Consider the following 19,955-nt stretch of genomic DNA (forward strand, 5'->3'; position numbering starts at 1 on the left):
TGTCATTTTTCAAATTTATTTAACACCTGTAAACGGTACAAAGCATTTGGTTTTTGTCCTTCCACAGTGGTAAGAAAAACGGCAAAAGTCACCTTTTTCATGATTTTCTCTTTTAAAACTCCAGGGGAATTTTACACTTTATAGGTATATATTATTTTCTTGTTGTCGGCGACACAAATGATTCTTTTAGAATGTCTTTGATTTAAGATGTTGGTGTTGGTAAAAAGTGGTCCCAATTTTTTTTTTTTTTTTTCTTTCAAAAACTGACAGCACACATCTTCAGAAATGTAGTTTTAAGCAAGTGGACCATTTGTGGCCGAATGAAACTTTAGGATTTTTTTAATGCATAGAAAGGTTTTAGAGAGACGACTGCTAGAAAAAAATCAACAATTTCAAGTCCATATTTCTTTTTACAAGAAGCAAACTGGGCCAACTTCAATGCCAAATTCCTGACTGGGTGCACCAACGTCCATAGGAGCGATGTCAATAATGGGCAGACGGGATGTTTTTGTTGTCTTGTAGTCAATGACTGTCTTGCCCCATGCGCCAGTGTGTGACTGTGGGAAGAAAAAATGGAGAAATAAGGATTCCATATTTTTATCCAGATGACATTTGCCCTTTTTTCTCATGATTTCTGCAAGTTCTTTTTTTAACCCATAATCAACTGTTTCTGCACCATCTTTTGTTACAGTTTTTTCCCCTTAAATATAGTAATATACCAGCATTTGGGTGCGTAATCTATGGCTGTACACTTGCAACTGGCATTTATGTACAGACATTCCTCCAAAACGAGGTTTAATACTAGTGCTGGGGGTAGCTTGCATCTGACCTCATGCGGAGAATCATAGTAAAACGATACAAAGAAGGAGTGAGAACAGTGAGGAAAGACTCACCGTGCAGCCGTCCTCGGTGACACTGTATGTGAAGCGGCTGTTGCCCTCAGCTCTGATCTCAATTTCGTTGGAGCCTTGCAGAAGCAGGGCCTTCTTGAGGTTTCCGGCCTCCTGGTCCATGTAGGCGATGCTGTTCTTGCAGTGGTACGTGATGTTCTGAGAGGCTTCGGTGGCCATCAAGCGCAGGAAGGTCAGTTGGATGTTGACATCCTCAAGCTTGGAGTCTTCACCACCATACTCAAACTGAGAGGGAAGTATGGGAAGAGCAAAACCATTATTCTCATTAGACATTCCCTAATGTTTTCATATCCTATGTTATCACTTACGAAATCCTTCTGTCCCTCACCTGGAAGCCATCAGTCATTGTCTCGCTGAACCAGATGTGTTTCTTCTCCTTAGTGTTCTTGCTGGTATACCAGTTCTTCTTGGGTATCTCAGGCTGAGTTGGGTAGACACAAGTCTCACCAGTCTCCATGTTGCAGTAGACCTTGATGGCATCCTGAGAGCAGCCCTGGTCAGGGTCAATCCAGTACTCTCCTGTGATAAGGAAGGTAGAAATGGTTCGGGCAAATATCATACAGAGCATTGTGAATGTTACCAACAATTACGAATGTCTCTCTGAGCATTTCTGACCGCTTCTGTGTTTAAAGAATTTAGGGCATTGAAAGACATCCACTCACCGCTCTTCCAGTCAGGGTGGCACATCTTCAGGTCACGGCAAGTGCGGGCAGGGTTCTTCCTGGTGCCATCAGGGCTCATAATGCTCTCAATCTGCTGGCTCAGGGACTTGAGGGTGGTGTCCACCTCGAGGTCACGGTCACGCATGACGTTAGCATCATCAGCACGGTAATGACGGAAGGGATCTGGGGCCTTCTCCTGGGCAGGCTGAGCAATGAAGCCCATGTCGAATCCACCGCCAGGAGGTCCAGGTGGTCCGGGAGGTCCGGGAGGTCCAGGAGGACCCTATTTGGTGGCCAGGGCGGGAGAAGGACAGTAAAAGAGTAAGGTTAATTCACTGCAACATTTTCTATGTCTAAATAACACATGTCAGTATGGGCAACTTACAGCAGGTCCAATTTCACCAGTACGACCACGGGGTCCAGGGGGTCCAATAGGTCCAGGCAGACCATTCACACCATCTTTACCAGCAGCCCCAGCAGGACCACCAGGACCCTGAGAGGAGAGGTACCATTAAGCAAAGTACACCAGGAGATGGCACCAAGAAGAATGCTTAATCATCAGTGTAATAGTTTTATATTTAACCATCCTGACCAAGAACATATCAAAGAGCTAAGATTTTGCTGTAATTGTGCAAAGGTCTGTAATTATATGAATAAAACCGATTGCAGTTGTACTCACTCTTGGTCCAGCAGGGCCAGAAGCACCAGCAGGTCCATGGTCTCCAGGTGGGCCCTATCAGCAGAAACATACGATGATTATGTGTTTTCTGATTCTAACGTGCATAATGTAGTAAACTGTATCAATCGGGATCAGTACAGTAGTACAATAAAGGCAAGAGCTGGCAAAATTAAGATGACAAGTAGCAACTTTTTTTCTAGAACACATGTTTCAGCACTTTTCAGTATTGCTGGAGAGCATCAGATCAGGTGTGATTTAATCTAGTGAAAGAGATCAGAACCACAGCAGTGGGAATCTTAGTTTTCAGTGGTGCATTCGGCACAGCTGGGCTACTCACAGAAGGTCCAGGTGGACCCTGCAGACCAGTGAAGCCTCTGTGTCCCTTAATGCCTCTCTCACCAGCTTCTCCGGTCTCACCCTTGTCACCACGGGGGCCTGCGGGTCCCTAGAGTGAAAAGAAAACACTTGTTCAAACAGTTGCTGCTACTGTCTTAACATGGAAAGTATTTCTCCGTTATACGCTGTATGATTTCAAAGAAATAATAGGGCAAAATAAAACATTTTATGTAAATATTGAGGTGGACTTACAGCAGGGCCACGGGGTCCAGAAGGGCCAGCGGGTCCAGCGGGGCCAGCGGGGCCCTAAAGGAAAGAATGAGGCACAACGATAGATTTAAGACAACGAGCAATGGGAGTTATTTATGCTGTCATTTCTCAACTGAAGACGGACATCTATGATGCTCAGGGTGCAGAATTACTTGAGTACTGAAAGTGGACCACTTGTCAATTTCACCGGTGTTCAGTAACATGATAAACTTAAATGCTTCTGCTCACCTGTGTACTTCAAAGCCTTTTGAGGTGTTTTTTTTCTTGAACTGACAGCAACAGTTCTTCCGTTATATTTTTGATTAATTGTCTTATTTATCATCTATTGTATCCAGATGAAGTCTCATTGAGAATAAATTTGTTCATTAAGACAAGTCTGTTTCCCTGGCTCGGTAAAAAGAGCTGCGACCTGAAGATCGGGTCACTTACGGTCTCACCACGATCACCAGTCTTTCCAGCAGGGCCAACGGGGCCAGGAGCACCAGGGGGTCCAGGAGCACCAGGAGCACCAGCAGCACCGGTCTCACCACGGTCTCCCTACAGAAGTGGAGGGGAGGAGAAAGGTGAGATTCATTTTGTATGGTTTCAACCAATTTTGAGAATTTTGCTTCACTGGACAAATACTGCTTTAGCACAGCAGTTTTGGATACATGAGCAACAGGTGATGGCACCCATCTGGAAGATGGTGGAGTGAGGCTTTACCTTGGGGCCAGCAGCACCGTCGCGACCAGCAGTACCCTCGTTACCAGGAGTACCCTACAGGAGAAGAAAGTGACATTAGATGAGCGTTAAATATCGCCCTAAAATGACACCGCATTCCCTTGCAGAGTGAGCCGACCTACGTAGGCATTGAAAATCTACAGTGATTGATTAGGTGGAGGAAAAAAAGGAAGAAAGACTACGGTGTAGCTCTCACCTCACGGCCAGGTTCACCGGGAGCACCAGCAAGTCCAGGGGGTCCCATGGGTCCAGGAGGTCCACGCTCACCAGAGGGGCCACCAGGTCCCTGTTTGCCAGGCTCACCCTAGTGATGAAAACAAAATACAGACTTGAGTTCTACTTTAAAGACAGGATATCTGTTCATTCTTTACAGTTTTCTCTGTTTGTTTGATGTTGATGATCAAAATCATAAACCCATGAAGAAGTGCTCATACCTTCCTTTCATAATAAAAAACATATAAGGGGCATATAATATATTGTATATCATTTTCTGGCAATATTGTGCCATTTAAGAGCAGTAATAAAATAATGAAACTAAGCAGTAGTAAAAATAAATATGGAAACTGTGTTTCAAGTAAATATACAGTGACATCTCTACCGAATTTGGTTTAATGTAACTTAGGAGATTCTTGCACAGTTTCGCGCGGGTCAGTACTGTATCTCATCATGTAAAACAGGTGTGATAGTTGAACATTATTCAGTGATAATCATCATTCAACTCTGGTGATCGCCTTCTGTACACCATACTGGGCTGTCTTTTACAGACGTCGCATAGTTTGTAGTTCAATGAGGCCCAGCCGACTTGACCTCTAAAGACTCCTAACTTGCATGGCTGGACACATCGGCCAGATTTTGAGGTTTTTTTTTGTCATGGCTCAGAAAGGGAGGTTGAAAGAACTGGACTCGGCACCCAAAATTTTATAAATACGGATCCTGTACTAAATTAGGGGTTACGGAACTCTCTCAATTTTCTGCGGAGATTTCCGAAGAGGCAATCATTTGAATCGTCGCAGTGTCTAGTTGGGCCGATTACTTACAGATTGGCCGGGGAGACCGGGGAAACCACGCTCGCCTCTCTGTCCAGGAAGACCCACAATACCACGCTGTCCGGCAATACCCTGAGGTCCAGGGATACCAGAAGAACCCTGTGGGAGAGGACGAGACACACGTCGTCATGATGCGCGCTTCATCTCAGCGCAGAACGCAGTTCCTTTAAGATGTTTTTGCCTTTTCAAGTCACTACTTTCTGGCATGCATAGCAGTTATGATTTTCTACCAACTGCCACTATCACATGTAAAATAAGAAAGGTTACGAATACTTACAGAAGGACCATCAGCACCAGGAGCTCCCTTCTCACCAGGTGAGCCAGGAGGTCCGGCGGGCCCGATTTCGCCAGTACGACCGGCAGGGCCGGTCTCACCACGGTTACCCTTCTGTCCTTCCTTTCCAGGAGCTCCGGCAGGGCCGGGTGGTCCAGGGTTACCCTGAGCCGCAGAAAAGCAAAGGGCTTAGTTACTCTTAAGTCCAGTGATGCATCTGTGGTGTTCTGTCAGCATATTTCTGAAATTTTTTGGAGTTTGATGTGGTTTATATTAGTCAGACGTATACAGTACAGCTCTAGTTTGATTTTGAAGTAGATGAGGCTACAGAGGACGGTACTTACAGAGGGGCCAGGAGGTCCAACTCTACCAGCAGCACCAGGGAAACCAGTTGCACCCTACAGAGAGAGATAAAAAAATAAATACCTTACTACCACTCTCATTTCACTGGAATGTTATTTGCTTTTTAGTTGTTCTTGCTGTATCTCAAATATCTCCGAATAAGAACTTACAGGAGGACCTGCAGCACCACGAGCACCCTTGGCTCCAGTAGCGCCAACTGGGCCCTGGCGGAAACGGAGCACAAACCGTTAGATCTCGGTTAAGGAACTGTAATTCTACGGCATCATTAAGGCTGTTTGCCAGATTGCTGCTTGTGAGGCTGCATTAAGATTAGAAATTGGAACATAAAATAGTCACAACAGCACAAAATGCTTCACATATATTGGCGATACATGAATAACATATCTTTGAAAGTGTATTTACACGCGGCAACATGGTAACATTTAGTGATGCAACAGCTATTTGCTGCTTCCTGTGCACTAATTTCAGTACAATTGAGCTATAAAACAGACTTTCAGGAGATATGATCATGTCCTGGGAAAGAAGTGCAGGTGGCAGGTCAACAGGAGAGCACCTGAGGTCCAGGAGCGCCAGTAGGACCAGCTGGGCCAGGTGCACCAGCATCACCCTTGGCACCGCTGTCACCAGCCTCTCCCTTAGCACCAGGCTGGCCGTCAGCACCCTAAAGGAAGAGAGGGGAGGGTAAACGGTGAGGAACTTTACACAGTCATCACTGACCTCTGGCCCTTTGAAGAAAATATGGTCATCGCGAGAAAGATTTTTTACATTGTTTGCTATTTAATGCAAACACATTGGACTCGGTCAGTCTCGTATACGGATGCAAATAGTTATACCAGATCAATCGAAACCGCGTTAAAGACCGTGCTGGAGAGTATGAAATGCTTATAAAAAGTAAATTAAATTTACTGTGTGTGTGTGTGTGAAAATTATTGAGTGAATTTAATGATAATTCTTTTGTAATATAAAGGTGAACTCAGTTTCGGATGACCTGAGCTTTTTAGATGCTACTTCACTGCTGGTTCTTCCATATCGAAGAGCTTTATGTGTTTTTTATACCCTTTGTAGAAAATTCCAAGGTTTTTTTGAGCTGCTTTTTAGACCGGATTGAGATTCTTAGAATTTCAGTTCTTTTCTTACAGGAGGTCCGGCAAATCCAGCGGGTCCAGCAGCACCAGCCTCACCACGCTCGCCCTGAGGGAGAGAATGACATGGTTAGATGTGTCACGGGTCAGATGTCAGGGTCACTAAGTCTCGAAAGCTATAACCTGGGGGGGGGAGCCCTGATTGTTGGGTGTTCTCAGTCTCACAGTGTTTATAATGTGCTTTAACTTGCAAAATTGCTTGCACATGGTTCCCGCAGTCCCTTCCTGAGATATGGTTGCTTTAATCAGAAACATGCAACAGCTTGATGGTTAACCCGCTGCCAGTGTTACCGCAGAAATCCATTCAGCAAGTTGCTGATATTCAACTGTGTCTAGACCTCAGGCCCACATCTAGGGCCATGCTTTGATTGAGACTGGGCATGGAAGAGATACTCACAGGGGCACCGCGTGCACCGGTAGGACCAATGGGACCAGCAGGGCCAGTCTCACCCTAGACACAGTGGACAGAAAAAAAGAGGCTGAGTTCAAATGAAACAGATTCAGTATAAAATACCTTTAAAATATCTCAAGGCTAACTGGTAACTAAATCCGCTGTGAAAAGTTATTTAGAAATATTCTATGTGTGCTTGGAGTCGTTTAAGAGACTACATTCCTGCATTTAATTTGCATGACCACTTAATTTGACTCATGTGTTTCTAGTCCCTGGCATATCAGTCCCTGCATTTTTGCTTTTTTTTGGAACTAAATAGAATTCTTTGTATTCCTCAATATCTTTCCTTTTTAGTATTGGGAAATATTACCTTGTCTCCAGCAGCACCAGCAGGGCCAGGAGGACCAATTGGACCAGTCATACCCCGAATGCCATCCTTGCCAGGGGAACCATCAGCACCCTTGGCGCCAGTGTCACCCTGAAAGGAAACGCGAGGTGAGCATGTTAAAGTTTGTGTACAAGAGTAGTCACTGCTCGAAGGTGTGTATGTGTGTATCTGCTAGTGTGCTTGAACATGTGAACATGTGCATCACCACTTACTCGATCACCCTTGAGACCTGGCAGACCAGCAGCACCGCGCTCGCCGGGCATTCCCTGGAGGCCTGGGGGACCCTGGGCACCTGGGGCACCTGGGGCACCGGCCTCTCCCTGGAGACAGCGCAAGAGAGATGCAAAGTGAGGGACGCAATAAGAGAGAGGGAATGGCAGACAATAAACATTAGTGCATAATTTTAAATAACTTATGGCACAAGTTGAATGTAGAACAGTGAAATAGTCTTAGTCCTTTTCCTCCATCAGATCTAAGTGCAAAGACATTGACTAAAGATGCTGATCAAATGATGAAATTTGTCATAAAGTGAAAAATCTGGACGTTTGATTTCTCCGGAGTCCATGGCTAAAGTTTGAAACCGAAATATACGAAGTGCCACAGCCCAAGACAAGGTGACACCGAAACAAAATAACACTGAGTCCACAGTCACAAATGCTTCATTTCTTACCTTAGCACCATCGTTACCAGAAGCACCAGGAGAGCCACGAGCACCAACAGGGCCAACGGGGCCAGGGGCACCGCGCTCACCAGGGAAACCTCTTTCCCCCTGGGTGGAGCAAGGGCAAAAGCAGAGGGACGTTAGCATGGGGGGCACATCTATGTGAAGGGAAGTGCAGATGCCAGCTGCAAGTCTTAATCATGCTATCTTACTCTGGATCCAGCAGGTCCAGGCAGTCCAGCCTCACCAGGGATACCCTGAAAGAGGAAGGAGAGAGGTTAATGGCATTGTTTAGTAAATGATGCTTCATCCTAAAGTTGTAATGGACACTGCAGTTTTGAATGGTCTGTTGGACTTTATCCAGTGACTAAATTCCATTAATCTACTAGCATTATCACAGACTATGTAGTAGTCCAACATACTTTATGCTCTTTTAGTTTAGTATTAGATTGTAATTATGGTTGTCCATTTTTAAATTTAAATTTTAAGAGCGGCTTTATTACTTGCACGCTGCTATAGACTCTTGGACTTACCTGTTCGCCAGCCTTGCCGGGCTCACCGCTTGCACCTTGAGGTCCGGGCAGACCCTGTGACAGAAATAGGAGAAATCGAGGTTAAGGTCTGTAATTGGAATAGGATCAGAGCTCTCAGGTTGGTACCACTCTCTGGACATATTCATTGGCTGATGAAATAAAAAAAAAAAGAAAAAAAAATTACCTGGAATCCAGGAGGACCACCAGGTCCCTGCTCGCCTCTCTCACCAGCAGGTCCCTAAAAGATGAATTAAAAACAACACATTAGGAAACAACAACAACAAACATCTGAAAAGCAAAGGTGGTGAATTGCATTAGTCAATTACTGTTCAAGTGAGAGTTATTACCATAAACACCAGTGACACAATACATATTACTCTACAGTATCGTGAAGAGACACCATTTCTTGCAACAAAATGCATATGTTTTAAAATCTGCTTTACGGTAGGTGTCACTGGACACGTTCTAGATATCTTGTATTGCACTTACAGCAGGTCCAGGGGCACCAGGAGCACCAACGTCACCATCTTTGCCAGGAGCACCCTGTAGAGAGGTAAAAATATTTTTGCTTAAACAATTGTGATGACCATAGTTTTACCGAATTGTCTTTAACAGAGAATTTTTTGTTCCGGTTTATTTCCATTTATAACTGTTGTCTATAGTCCTGATGTAAAATCGCTTTTCATAATTTTCAGTCCATGCGCCGATCGAAACATTTGCTTTTTGACGAGGTCTTTCCGTGTACTGTTGACGCGTGGCCTTACAATGGTCTCGCAGACCAGAGGCAACCCATGCAGGATGAGACTTTAACTCGGATACTTACAACAGGGCCAACGGGTCCCATGACACCTCTCTCACCAGACTTTCCAGCTTCACCCTGGGAGAGAAGGGAGTAAACTGATCAGGCCCACAGCTGATTACATTGATCACACCTGACAGCTGGAGGTGCGCTGCATCCCTCTGAGCCGATGCGGGTCAGTCCGTGTTGGAGTGAGTCAGCGACGGGATCAGCCCGAGTGACTTCATTTATCATAACACCCTTTCGTGTCACACTACTGCAGGGCAGGTACTTACAGCAGCACCCTTAGGTCCAGGGAATCCCATGACTCCTGGCTGACCTCTGGCTCCAACGGGGCCAGGGGGTCCAGGGCGGCCGTCTTGTCCAGCGGGGCCCTGTCAGATGCCGTAAGAAGTCTTTCAGATGGCTGGACATTGGCTTAGTAAAGCTACTCGCATTTATTCTGCAAGCATACTCAGAATGAAAATGTAAATACTGGCCATTCGTCGTCGGTCAGCTCTGACTAACGGTGATACTTCTGTGTACAAATGTATCTACGGTTGATAAACTTCAAGCGGAAACATCCGAAATCATCATCATGTTTACTTTTTGTATTTCTATACTTAACATAGCCATGGTACCTATACTATGCTGAGAACATAGCTCTACGGAGCACAGGGAGCTTTGCTACAGTAGATATTCTAAATCAGGGCAGAGAGGTGAGGTATCCATTACTCACTGGAGCTCCAGTCTTGCCGTCAGGACCAGGGCTACCGGGGCTACCAGTCATACCCTAGGATGGAGAAGCATTGGTACTGGTCAGATACAACAATCACAAGGCCATCTGTCCCATGCAGATACATTTTTCTCTAAACAGCTTTTGCGAAGACAAATCAGATAAACTAAACAAAAAAAATACATGCTTATTATATATTGCCACTTATTGAAATCATTTGAAGCACTAGAGCTCTGTACACACAGAAAATTAACTGCTTGGTAAAGGGATGTACAAGAGCACCTCCTGCAACTTTCTCCACCACAAATCAAAATGAGAGACTAGTGGGTCCTTTACCTTTGATCCTGGCAAGCCAGGCTCACCGTTGCGTCCGGGCTCACCAGTAGCACCCTTAGGGCCGACGGAGCCAACACCACCACGCTCACCAGGGGCACCCTAGAGCGGCACGCAGAGATATACCATGTCAGCACCAAGGACAGCAGCTCTACTCAGAACTAGGTGTGCTAAACATGACTCATTTATGGGATGTTCACCATAACATAGTGTTGACCTGTAGAAGGGTTTGGATTCTTCTTGAGATGAAGTGAATGTATACAAACTAACCTTGGGGCCAGCACCTCCATCAGAACCGGGGAAACCACGGGCTCCAGGGGCACCCTATTGATGAAGGCAAACATTCATAGACATCACACACTTGTGATACAGTAACCTTGATGAGAGGATTTAAACTTTTTCTTGGAAAATTTCCCCTGGATGTGCTCTTCTCATGCTAGTAAAGAAGAGGGTTCAACAGTTGGTTAAAACCTGCTATATCAAAGCTGCATTGTCAACAGGGAATGACGATACCATACTTCATTTGTATTTAAACTCTATTCCATAATTCTGATTCGACCTGTTTTCAAAGAGGCAACAACGAGCAAGCCTGTTAATCTTATTGTCTGCTGTTAAACTACGACTTCTTGAGTATTTGAGTTTAGTAATTGAGTTTTTAATTGTTTTTCTTCGCAAATCTGGGGCGAAGTAATTGCAGAGGGCCAGAAGGACAGACGTACACGCTCTCCGGGGGGTCCGCGAGCTCCGGCAGCACCAGGCTCACCACGGGGGCCACGCTTGCCTTCCTCCCCAGCAGGGCCAGGTGGGCCTTGGATACCAGCAGGACCCTGGGCAAGGACATGAGAGATGTGGTCAGCAATGCCACTGAATGATGTCATCAAAATCGTGACTTTTGTGCTAAACTCCTGTCTGTATTTGAAAGTACGGTCCAAAAATGAATGTTTCTCATATCAGCGAATGCAATTTATAATCGTTCTTAATGTTGGCAGTATTAAAAGAAAGCTGTCGTGGAGGTGCCACGTACTGTTCTGGCTTCGAATTGTACATTGAAACATGACAGATATATTGTTTTGAATGATGAGCGTCAAGGCAAAACATCAGCTTACAGACTCTCCCTTGGCACCAGCCTCTCCTTTGGCACCAGGAGCACCAGCCTCACCCTGCGATGGAGAAAACAGAAGAGTGTCAAAAGAAAAATGTCACATCAAGTACTTCCTCACTGCCCCTAACGCAACGATTTGCTTTTTTTCACAATTATTAAAACACAAAAAGACATAAGATGTACTGGTAACTACTCACAGTGTTACCCTTAGGGCCAGGAGCACCAGCAGCACCCTGAGGTCCGGAGGGACCACGGGGTCCAGGGAATCCGGGGGCACCAGCAATTCCAGCAGCACCCTACAGGAGCAGGCAGAAGTCTCGTTATCATAATCCAGAGAAGGTGAAAGAAGATTCAGTAACTGCTCATCAGAACATCAAGGTCTTACTTACAGGGGCACCCTTAGGACCAGAGGCACCATCAGTTCCAGGGTTGCCCTGTATTGGGAGATCCAGTTAAAGACTGGTTAGCAATTGGACACAGACCACAGAGTGGACTTTTGGCAGTGGCTTTCATGTAAACGTGAAGCGTGCACTCACAGCAGGACCAGCAGGTCCAGCAGGTCCAGGGTTGCCGGGCTCACCACGAGCTCCTTGTGCTCCCTCAGCTCCACGGCTTCCCTGAGGGCCGGCCTCTCCCTGTAGGTGTTTTATTGGTGTTACTTTCAGAGCAGAAGCCACGAGAGCAGTTTCCTTGACCGTGCACCTCTTATTATTTTTTCATCTGTAATGCCGCAGTGCTCCTCGAACAGGTGATGACGAAAAAAGGAAAAAAGGCCGGTAGCATAACATTACTAGGTAATAATGCTGAAACGCTAATGACCCTAGATGGACCTACAACTAATTTTTTTCCAACTGGTTCTTTACTAATTCACTGCTTCTTTTCCTATATCTTTAATGCACCTTTGCGTCATAGTTGCTATTTTAATAACCTTGGTAAGGCAGTGAATCGCTGATTGAGGAGCAGCCTCTTCAGATTCAAATAGCTGTGCACAACATTGTACGTGATTCATTCTGACCAAACATCCTCTGGTTTATGGAATTGCGGAACGCCGTGCCACTACGCTAATGGTCTGGTGCAATGTCACCTCCTGCAGGTGAGCTATGTGCCTCCGGAGTATACAGGTACAACGTCGTTTACCTTGGCTCCAGGAGCACCAGGGAATCCAGGGGGACCAGCAGGACCAGTGGGGCCCTGAAAGACAAAGAAGGGTCAATGATGACCTCAGAATTCTGAAAAGAGACTTCAGCTCAGGTAAGAAATCCAAATTGTGCTTGTGAAATGCCAACCCTGACTCTTTGCCACTGTGATTATCCAAACAGACGATATGCACCCAAAGACTTACATTTGCGTGTGGCAAAATGATTTATTTATTCAGACTGAAGTAGCCCTGCTTTAATATAGCTATTCTTATATGTGAATAAAAAGTTTAAAAAATTGCAACTTGTTTCCTCTGTCTTCCATCTTCATTTCAAATTGATGACAGGCAACGAGCCTTTCTTACTGTGGATGTGATGATGCTATGACTAATGAGTCATTTTATCTTTAGTGTCCTGCGGCCACTTGGGTTGTAATGAAGCCTTATCCTCTTTTATTGATTGAGTCAGTGCAAACGATGCATGGAGGAACTTACAGGAGGTCCGGCAGCGCCAACTGCACCGTCATTGCCACGAGCACCCTTTTCGGGGAAAGAAAGAAGGAGGATGGTCAATTAAGGTAAAACAAATCCCTGTTCAAATCACCCACCACGTACAGCCCTTGCACCACTTCCGTAGTAAAAACAGTGTTTTGTACTACCTGGGTACAAGTGCCATGACAATAGTGTAAATCAAATAGTTTACACAAGGAAAAATGATTCTAAATGTAATAATTTAACATCAGTCTGCATGTGCAGTATGGATGAGAGGAAAGTCAGCCACCATGGTTACTTACAGCAGCGCCATTGGCACCAGCACGGCCTCTCTCACCGGGGAGACCACGAGGACCCTGGAAGGAGATTAAGAAGGAGAAGGGATGTTGGGGGGCTCTGTACCATTGCAGGCTTTATGTACAGGATTATGTTTGCTCCCAGTAAATCCCAGCGGAGTACATTTGGACCCTATTACCCTGTCACTGTCCCAAAACTTAAATTTTTCCCTCAAGTAAATATTTTGACATCGAAATCCAGTAAAAATTAAAGTAAAAGAGGGATTATGTAACTGAGGACACGGGAATGAATAAAACACTGCCGGTGAACATCTTTGCAAGATCCCAAGGTTGCGAGAAGATAAAAGGAGACGTAAAAATAGGCACTCACCATTGCGCCGGGAGTTCCGTTCTCACCAGGGGCACCAGGCTCTCCCTGTGGGGAGAAGGCAAGAGTTTGTACAATGTACAAACAAACAAAATACAATGGAGAAAAGAAGTGAAAACCAAATGATCTGGTGTATACCTTTGGTCCAGCAGGGCCAGTGTCTCCCTTAGCACCATCTAGACCACTGAAGCCCTGGAGAGGAGCACACAGAAAAGGTCACAGGGGTTTTTGGCACCTGATTAGAACAAACATTTTGTGTGGGTCTTCACTTACTCTGTGTCCCTTGATTCCGGGAAGACCAGGAGTTCCAGGGAATCCACGGGCACCCTGGGGACGAAGGAGACAGGAGGAATCTCAAAGCCGCTCAACAGAAAGAATGGGTCCAAGTTCCTTTGGGGTCTTGGATTCTCCAGTATGCAGGACCCAGCTCAGAGCTTCAAGGTGGAAACTCACCTGTGGGCCAGTTGGGCCACGCTCTCCAGGACGACCAGGCTTGCCAGACTCACCCTAATGGAAGCATAAAGAGATATTTTTGTTGAAGACTGTGGAGGAGAAAAGGCCTGAGGAAGGCAAGTGGTGCGGGGGAGCCTAGGAAGGAGGCTTGGGAGATACGTGTTGGAGATCCAGCAAAGTCACACGTGTTATACGTTGAATTATAAATCAGCTTTTTAACATGGATTGATTTCATAGCTGTTTACTATCCTATCCCATTGGAGTCAACGAGTAGATGTGTGGTATGCGTTTGAACTACACTATGATGGCAATCAGCAAAAACATCAGTGGATGTATATGTGATGTTCCCCATTTAAAAAGTAATGTGCCAAATTTAGGAGCTGACAGAAGAATCTCAAGAAGTCACATCAACGAGCCCACAGATACTTAAACATGGAAGCTTGGAGGTCACGTTGCTCAGGGCGCATATTATTGGGCAGCCTTTCCAATGGCAATAAAATTTGAAACATCGGGGGGACGATGGAAATTCAACAGATGATTCGCTTTAATAACTTACATCTTCTCCGTTCTTGCCGGGAGGGCCAGCTGCACCACGGGGACCCATAGGACCCTACAGGTGACAAATAGGTGAGCGAGTGTGCACGTGCGAGCGCGTATAAAGTATTTTACTATACAAATGATCGATCCACCAGATAAACTGAGATATCGCACACTTTAGATACTTTAAAGCTTTGAGCTGTCCACAATGACACTAACAAAACCGCTTTGCCATTTAACGACTGCATCTGACAGCATCTTGCAACATGATATCAGTTTTAATGGAATTATGAGCTGGTGGGATTTATAGAGGTTTTTGCTGAGTAGACATGCAATACACAGCACAGAGGTCCCAAAATGGGTTTAAAAAAAGTCTGGAAATGATACTCACTGCGGAACCAGCCTCACCAGGCTCACCAGGGGGGCCAGTGAAACCTTGGGGTCCCTAAGAAATGATAAAGAACAGATTAGAGACATACAGTTATGATAAAAAAAATGACAGACATCCAGTTTTGATACAAAAAATACCTGGAACACATGAGATTTAAAACTTGTGCTTTTTTGATGAGTAATTTCTAATTTGGCTGAATGGCTTATTTCTAGTATCTACTTTTGTATAATGAAAAATGCAGAGAGTAGCAACTGTGGGCTTGACTGAAAAAGGTGTCAGCCTGATTAAATAAAGTGTGACACTTACGCTAGGACCAGGGGGGCCAGGAGGACCGCGGGGACCCATCGGACCCTATCAGATGGAAAAGTGAGGGTTTAATGCAACATTCATCACTTGACCATGTCACAGAAGATCATCATTCATTGCAGAGCCTAAATTTATTTACAAAAACACATTTTTTGTTAGATGTACGTGCATCCGATAACTAAAAACTCAGAAAAGGATCTTCTCAAATTTGAAGTGTACATATTTTCAAGAAGGTTATATATTTTTAAGGCCTCTGTTTCCATCGGCCTAAATGTGCAGAACACTTGGGTGTAAAGGAAACAATTTACCGACACTGAACGCTATACATGTATGCGGGGAGTTTATTGCATCCCACGGCTGCACTGTTGGTGAGAAACTGTTCTTAGTCTGTCAGTGGCCTGTCATCGGTTGTTAAAGCCCAGATCCGCAGAAGATTTAATGGCTCGTATCTAGGCGTCAGGCTTTACGAATGGTCAGAAGCTGGAGTAATTCCCAGTACTTAAGGAATAAATTTGCCATATGGAGAGACAAGCGGGACACCCTTACCATTGGGCCGGGGACAGCGATTGCGCCGGCAGATTTCTCGTCGTATCCCAGAGACATTTGGGGAGAAAAGTTCTGTAGCGGGAAGGAGAAGAACGTCAGTGTCTGGTCGGCTTTAACTGGAATCGGTAAGGTGAGGTGACCACACGATGAAGGACCGTGCCTTAGGATGAAGTTTGACATGAAAGGTCTTCCCTTGGATGAACAGGGGCAACTTACACCACACTTTCTGGTGATGTTTTGGGCTATGAATTAATAACTTATCAGGCCACACAAAAGTGCAGAATCTATGAGCGCTGTCCACACTCTCAGTGCTGAAACAGATTCCATTCAAGACCAAGTATCGATACCCAAGTCGTATAAATAAATTGATCTGGAGATTTAACCTGTAGGGCATTTTCTTGTGTTTCTGGGCTGTGATACTTACTCCGCCAAGACCGGGGGGTCCAGGTGGGCCAGGGGGGCCTGGAAGACCAGGCTGGCCAGGAATGCCATCATTACCAGGAGGCCCAGGAAGACCCTATGAAATTGTACAAGTGGACCAAGGCTTTTACTAAGAACCACAATTAATTGTACAGCCCAGTTATTGTAACTTGCATTATGAAACACAGTCATACTGTTCATACATGTCTCTTAGCTGTAATCAAACTTCATCTGACTCTGAACAAAATCAGTATTTAATCTAAATCAGTTAAAATTAAAAAAAATATGCACAAAAGTTTGGCTCAAGTTAGAAAATTCTCAATGAAAAAAATATTTTTGGGCAGAGCCTATCTGCTGCATACCCTTAGTAACAAGATTAAAAGGTTTTGTCTCTGATAGAAGACCTGAAACAACCTTTCTATATTCAACAAAAGAAAAAGCTCAATGAGAGATCATGGTGACAGCAACTCACATCATTCTGTAATACCTAATCCAAAAAATGTAGAATATTCTTGTCTTAATTGGCACGTAAAGTAAAATGTGTAACTCACCCTTTCTCCCTTGGGTCCACGGTCACCCTTGGGTCCCTATGAGGGATAAAAAACATCATCATGTAGTTTGCTACAAATGTTATTCAGTTGTGACTACATGGGTGCAAAGCTTATTCATTTTCATTCTTTGTGCTATATTATATTGTAAGATATGTGATTGTCTTATATTGTATTACATCGTATGATGTGCCCTGGTATGGATTTGCTACATGCTTTAAATATGTGGAAGGAAATAATATTTTTCACAAAATATAATGTAGAAATGACTTCAGATGCATCATTAAATATTGAAAGGCAATAGAAGGTTAAATAATTGACAATGATAACTACCTCAACCATGGGCTCTTGGGGACCTAAGGAAAAAGAGAAAGTTGTAATACTTCATTATCTGAGCAAAAGCAATTTTGTTTGAAAAGCAATTATTATATTTTGAGAGAAGGTAGTAGAAATATGCCTTATTTTCCAGTTACTGTTACGTATGGTTAGAGTTCCTTCCTTCTTTTGAAGGCTACCAAGCCACATAAAAGGCCTAGACCTCTTCTGATTCAAAGGCTGAGTGCCTGAAGAATGGTTTCATTTGCCGTGGTTACAACACCGCAAATAACTGGTCGGCATTATTAACTTTAATCCATGGGGTTGTTATAAAGAAGATGTAAAATATACCATCAGGGCAGATTGGGCAGCATTCGCCTAGTGGGATTTCTGGATTGGGGCAGTCAGATGTGTCTTCACAAATCACATCATCGCACATGACGTTGCCGCTATCGCACACGCAGATCTGGCAGGGCTCAGGTTTCCATACATCTTTGTCGTTATACACTTGGCTCTTGAATGTACAGCTGCCAGTTGTGTCTGTGAGCAGGGCAGATATTTTAAAAAAAAAAAAAAAAAAGCAGGAAAACAAAATTTAACAACATATATCGTCTTCCCTCAAAGTCGACCTCCTGCTGTACCTTTTAACCAGAGTAAATCTTGAAGTCGCAACTTGTGAGGCCTTTGTCCACCATTTGCCGTGTGAGCAATCAGGCCTTTGGAAAATAAACTGTGAAAACTAAAAATTTTTTTAAAACTACCTGGCGTCACTCAGCATTTTCACATGATACCAGCTAAATAATATGTTGTGTTACTGCACATGGTAAAGAAACTAGCAAAACAGACTCACCTTTATGTGCTTTTTAGTCATAAAAATGATTTGCTTAATTGATCCTGTTTCATATTTATAGTGTCAGAATAAAACACTTCTGTAATAATGTAGCTCTTGGAAAGAAACCTTTAAAAAAAACTGAAATTATTTATAATCAAGTCTATTTAGTTCTCAAAATGTGATGTGATCTTCAACAAATGAGAAACCCATTATTAACAGAAATCATATCACCACAGAATATTTGAGTGGTGTTTTCTGTAAGTATATAACATATATATGTAAATGGGTAGAAGGTGTGTTTTAATATTAAACTCTGCAGTAGCATAGCCTAGAAGTTATAAAACTTTGATGGAGAATTCCACATAAATGAGCTGCGAAAAGAAAAGAAAAAAAAAAAGTTCCACGTCCTTTGTGGTCAGGTTTATTTTCTTACATAACTGAAAACAGAAATGTTGGCACGGGCCGCCTTTTTCCGTGCAGGAAAGTCTGCAGTCTACATATGTTTCCAATTATGATGAAAAAAAAGGTTAGAGGTGAGCTGGGAGCCAGGAGAGGGGGCTTCCATGAAATAAATCACTTATTCCCTGCAGTTCGACATTTCACCACAAGGTGCCACTATAAGCCACATTTATGGCTCTGTGGCGACGCCGTACGGGAATTCCTGCAGCTGAGTAACGACGTCTAGACGACTCAAGTAAAGGTTAAAAATACGGTAATTATTGACAATTGTCTAAAAATTACTAACACGTTCTTTTCTGGTGTGCTTCATGATCCAGAACTATTAAAGATCTAGTTAAATTCACGTAATGCTCTTTTTTCCCCCTTTGTAATTAGTTGATCCCTTTCCTCCCGAAACGAGTCGTTAACGGTATTATGTATGTAAAACCAAATAACTAAAAACACTTTAAATCATCTTTAAATCTGCCCGTATTTAATGATGCGCACTCATTTTTTTGCAATGCGCTTCCAGCATCATCAAGACCACAGGCCACATTTTCCATTGTGTTAAACTGACTGCATGCTTGCAATTCACCTCCTCCTGTGTTTGGCTTTAAATTAATGGAAAACCCGAGTAGAGCCTACACACAAATCATTTCCTTCCACTCAGGAGAAGAGAGAAAAAAAAGACACAGGCAAAAAAAAAAAAAAAAACAAAAAAATTGCTTCTCTTTGTTCTTCTCCAGTTTGAGGGTATCGAACAGCATAAAGTGTTTAATAAAATGAAAGCAGTTTTCTTAAAGCACGCCTTCAAATAGGCAGGGCGCAAATAACCCCGCGAAGTGCGCGAAACAGCGCGAGACAACTTTTCATGGAAGTAAATGAATCAATGGGTGAACGAATGGGGCCAAAGATGCTCTGAGCTCAAGAAGCATCCAGCATTTTTGCTGATGTGAAATCACTTTCCCCCCAGTTGTAGGCGCCACTGAGGAGCGCTGACCCAAGACTTTGAGAATACTTCACAATATTAGCAATCGTTTAAAGAGTCTTATACTTACCATCGTCCTCGCCTTGAGCTCTGGCCAAAAGCACTGTTGCTGAGAGCAACAGCGCTAACCGAATATCCACAAAGCTGAACATGTCTAAATATTAGACATGTAGACTCTTTGAGGCGAGGGGAAGTTGGTCTTTCTTGCTTTAGAGTCCAGTCATACAAGGGAGGGTCCGGTCTTTTCGTACCTCCAATCCAGACCCCAGCAGAAACTCCCTACTGCCCCAACTATCTCCTCGAGCCCACTTTTATATTCCACAGTTGTGCAGTGGGTGGGAGCTTCTGCGAGGACCACATCATTTATGTATGTTAATGTTCCCAAAGTCCCTCCTTCCTTACTTTTTAGGGGTGAAGTTTTTTTTTTTCCATTCAAATCTCAAGAAACTGAAAAGGTGGGGATTTGGGGCAGGGAAAAAAAAAACAGTTGAGTAAAGGAACAGGTTCTGTCATCTTCAAAAGTTCATTGGCAAGGAAAGCAAGGTTGTCGTCTTCTCTGGATGTCC

At 44.0% G+C, this 19,955-nt stretch overlaps 1 protein-coding gene across 2 annotated transcripts; it reads right to left on the reverse strand.

Moving 5' to 3' along the window:
- col1a1a (collagen, type I, alpha 1a) lies at positions 1-19,663 on the reverse strand. 2 transcript variants are annotated; one of them, XM_018764678.2, is made up of 51 exons: positions 19,460-19,663; positions 17,483-17,671; positions 17,150-17,172; positions 16,820-16,855; positions 16,273-16,365; positions 15,849-15,920; positions 15,303-15,347; positions 14,997-15,050; positions 14,625-14,678; positions 14,069-14,122; positions 13,889-13,942; positions 13,754-13,807; positions 13,619-13,663; positions 13,255-13,308; positions 12,956-13,000; positions 12,463-12,516; positions 11,862-11,960; positions 11,715-11,759; positions 11,523-11,621; positions 11,330-11,383; positions 10,943-11,050; positions 10,494-10,547; positions 10,227-10,325; positions 9,894-9,947; positions 9,451-9,549; positions 9,200-9,253; positions 8,866-8,919; positions 8,561-8,614; positions 8,377-8,430; positions 8,056-8,100; positions 7,853-7,951; positions 7,395-7,502; positions 7,165-7,272; positions 6,801-6,854; positions 6,399-6,452; positions 5,815-5,922; positions 5,411-5,464; positions 5,243-5,296; positions 4,902-5,063; positions 4,616-4,723; positions 3,775-3,882; positions 3,561-3,614; positions 3,288-3,395; positions 2,841-2,894; positions 2,590-2,697; positions 2,253-2,306; positions 1,959-2,066; positions 1,574-1,856; positions 1,240-1,430; positions 894-1,136; positions 1-557 (listed from the first exon to the last, which is right to left on the reverse strand). In XM_018764678.2, exons 1-51 carry the CDS (start codon positions 19,539-19,541, stop codon positions 411-413), a joined length of 4,347 nt encoding a protein of 1,448 aa, XP_018620194.1. In that variant the 5' UTR covers positions 19,542-19,663; the 3' UTR covers positions 1-410. The 2 variants fall into 2 exon arrangements, with proteins under 2 accessions (XP_018620194.1, XP_029110074.1); XM_029254241.1 differs by lacking the exons at positions 11,523-11,621; positions 11,715-11,759; positions 11,862-11,960; ... (2 more) ...; positions 13,255-13,308; positions 13,619-13,663 and having other exon boundaries at positions 11,330-11,361; positions 13,759-13,807.
- Between the last annotated feature and the right edge of the window lie 292 nt (positions 19,664-19,955).

Source organism: Scleropages formosus, chromosome 8 (genome assembly GCF_900964775.1).
Source record: "Scleropages formosus chromosome 8, fSclFor1.1, whole genome shotgun sequence".
NCBI classification, from domain to species: Eukaryota; Metazoa; Chordata; class Actinopteri; order Osteoglossiformes; family Osteoglossidae; genus Scleropages; species Scleropages formosus.

Excerpts from the sequence above, each read along its gene's own strand:
- col1a1a (XM_018764678.2), bottom strand. The coding sequence starts at position 19,541 with ATGTTCAGCTTTGTGGATATTCGGTTAGCGCTGTTGCTCTCAGCAACA. Across the intron at positions 13,943-14,068 it reads GTGGCCCAACTGGCCCACAG|GGTGCCCGTGGATTCCCTGG; the intron begins GTGAGTTTCCAC and ends CTTCGTCCCCAG. Across the intron at positions 10,326-10,493 it reads ATGGAGGTGCTGGCCCCAAG|GGTGCCCCTGGTGAGCGTGG; the intron begins GTTAGTTTGTAT and ends GTGCCGCTCTAG.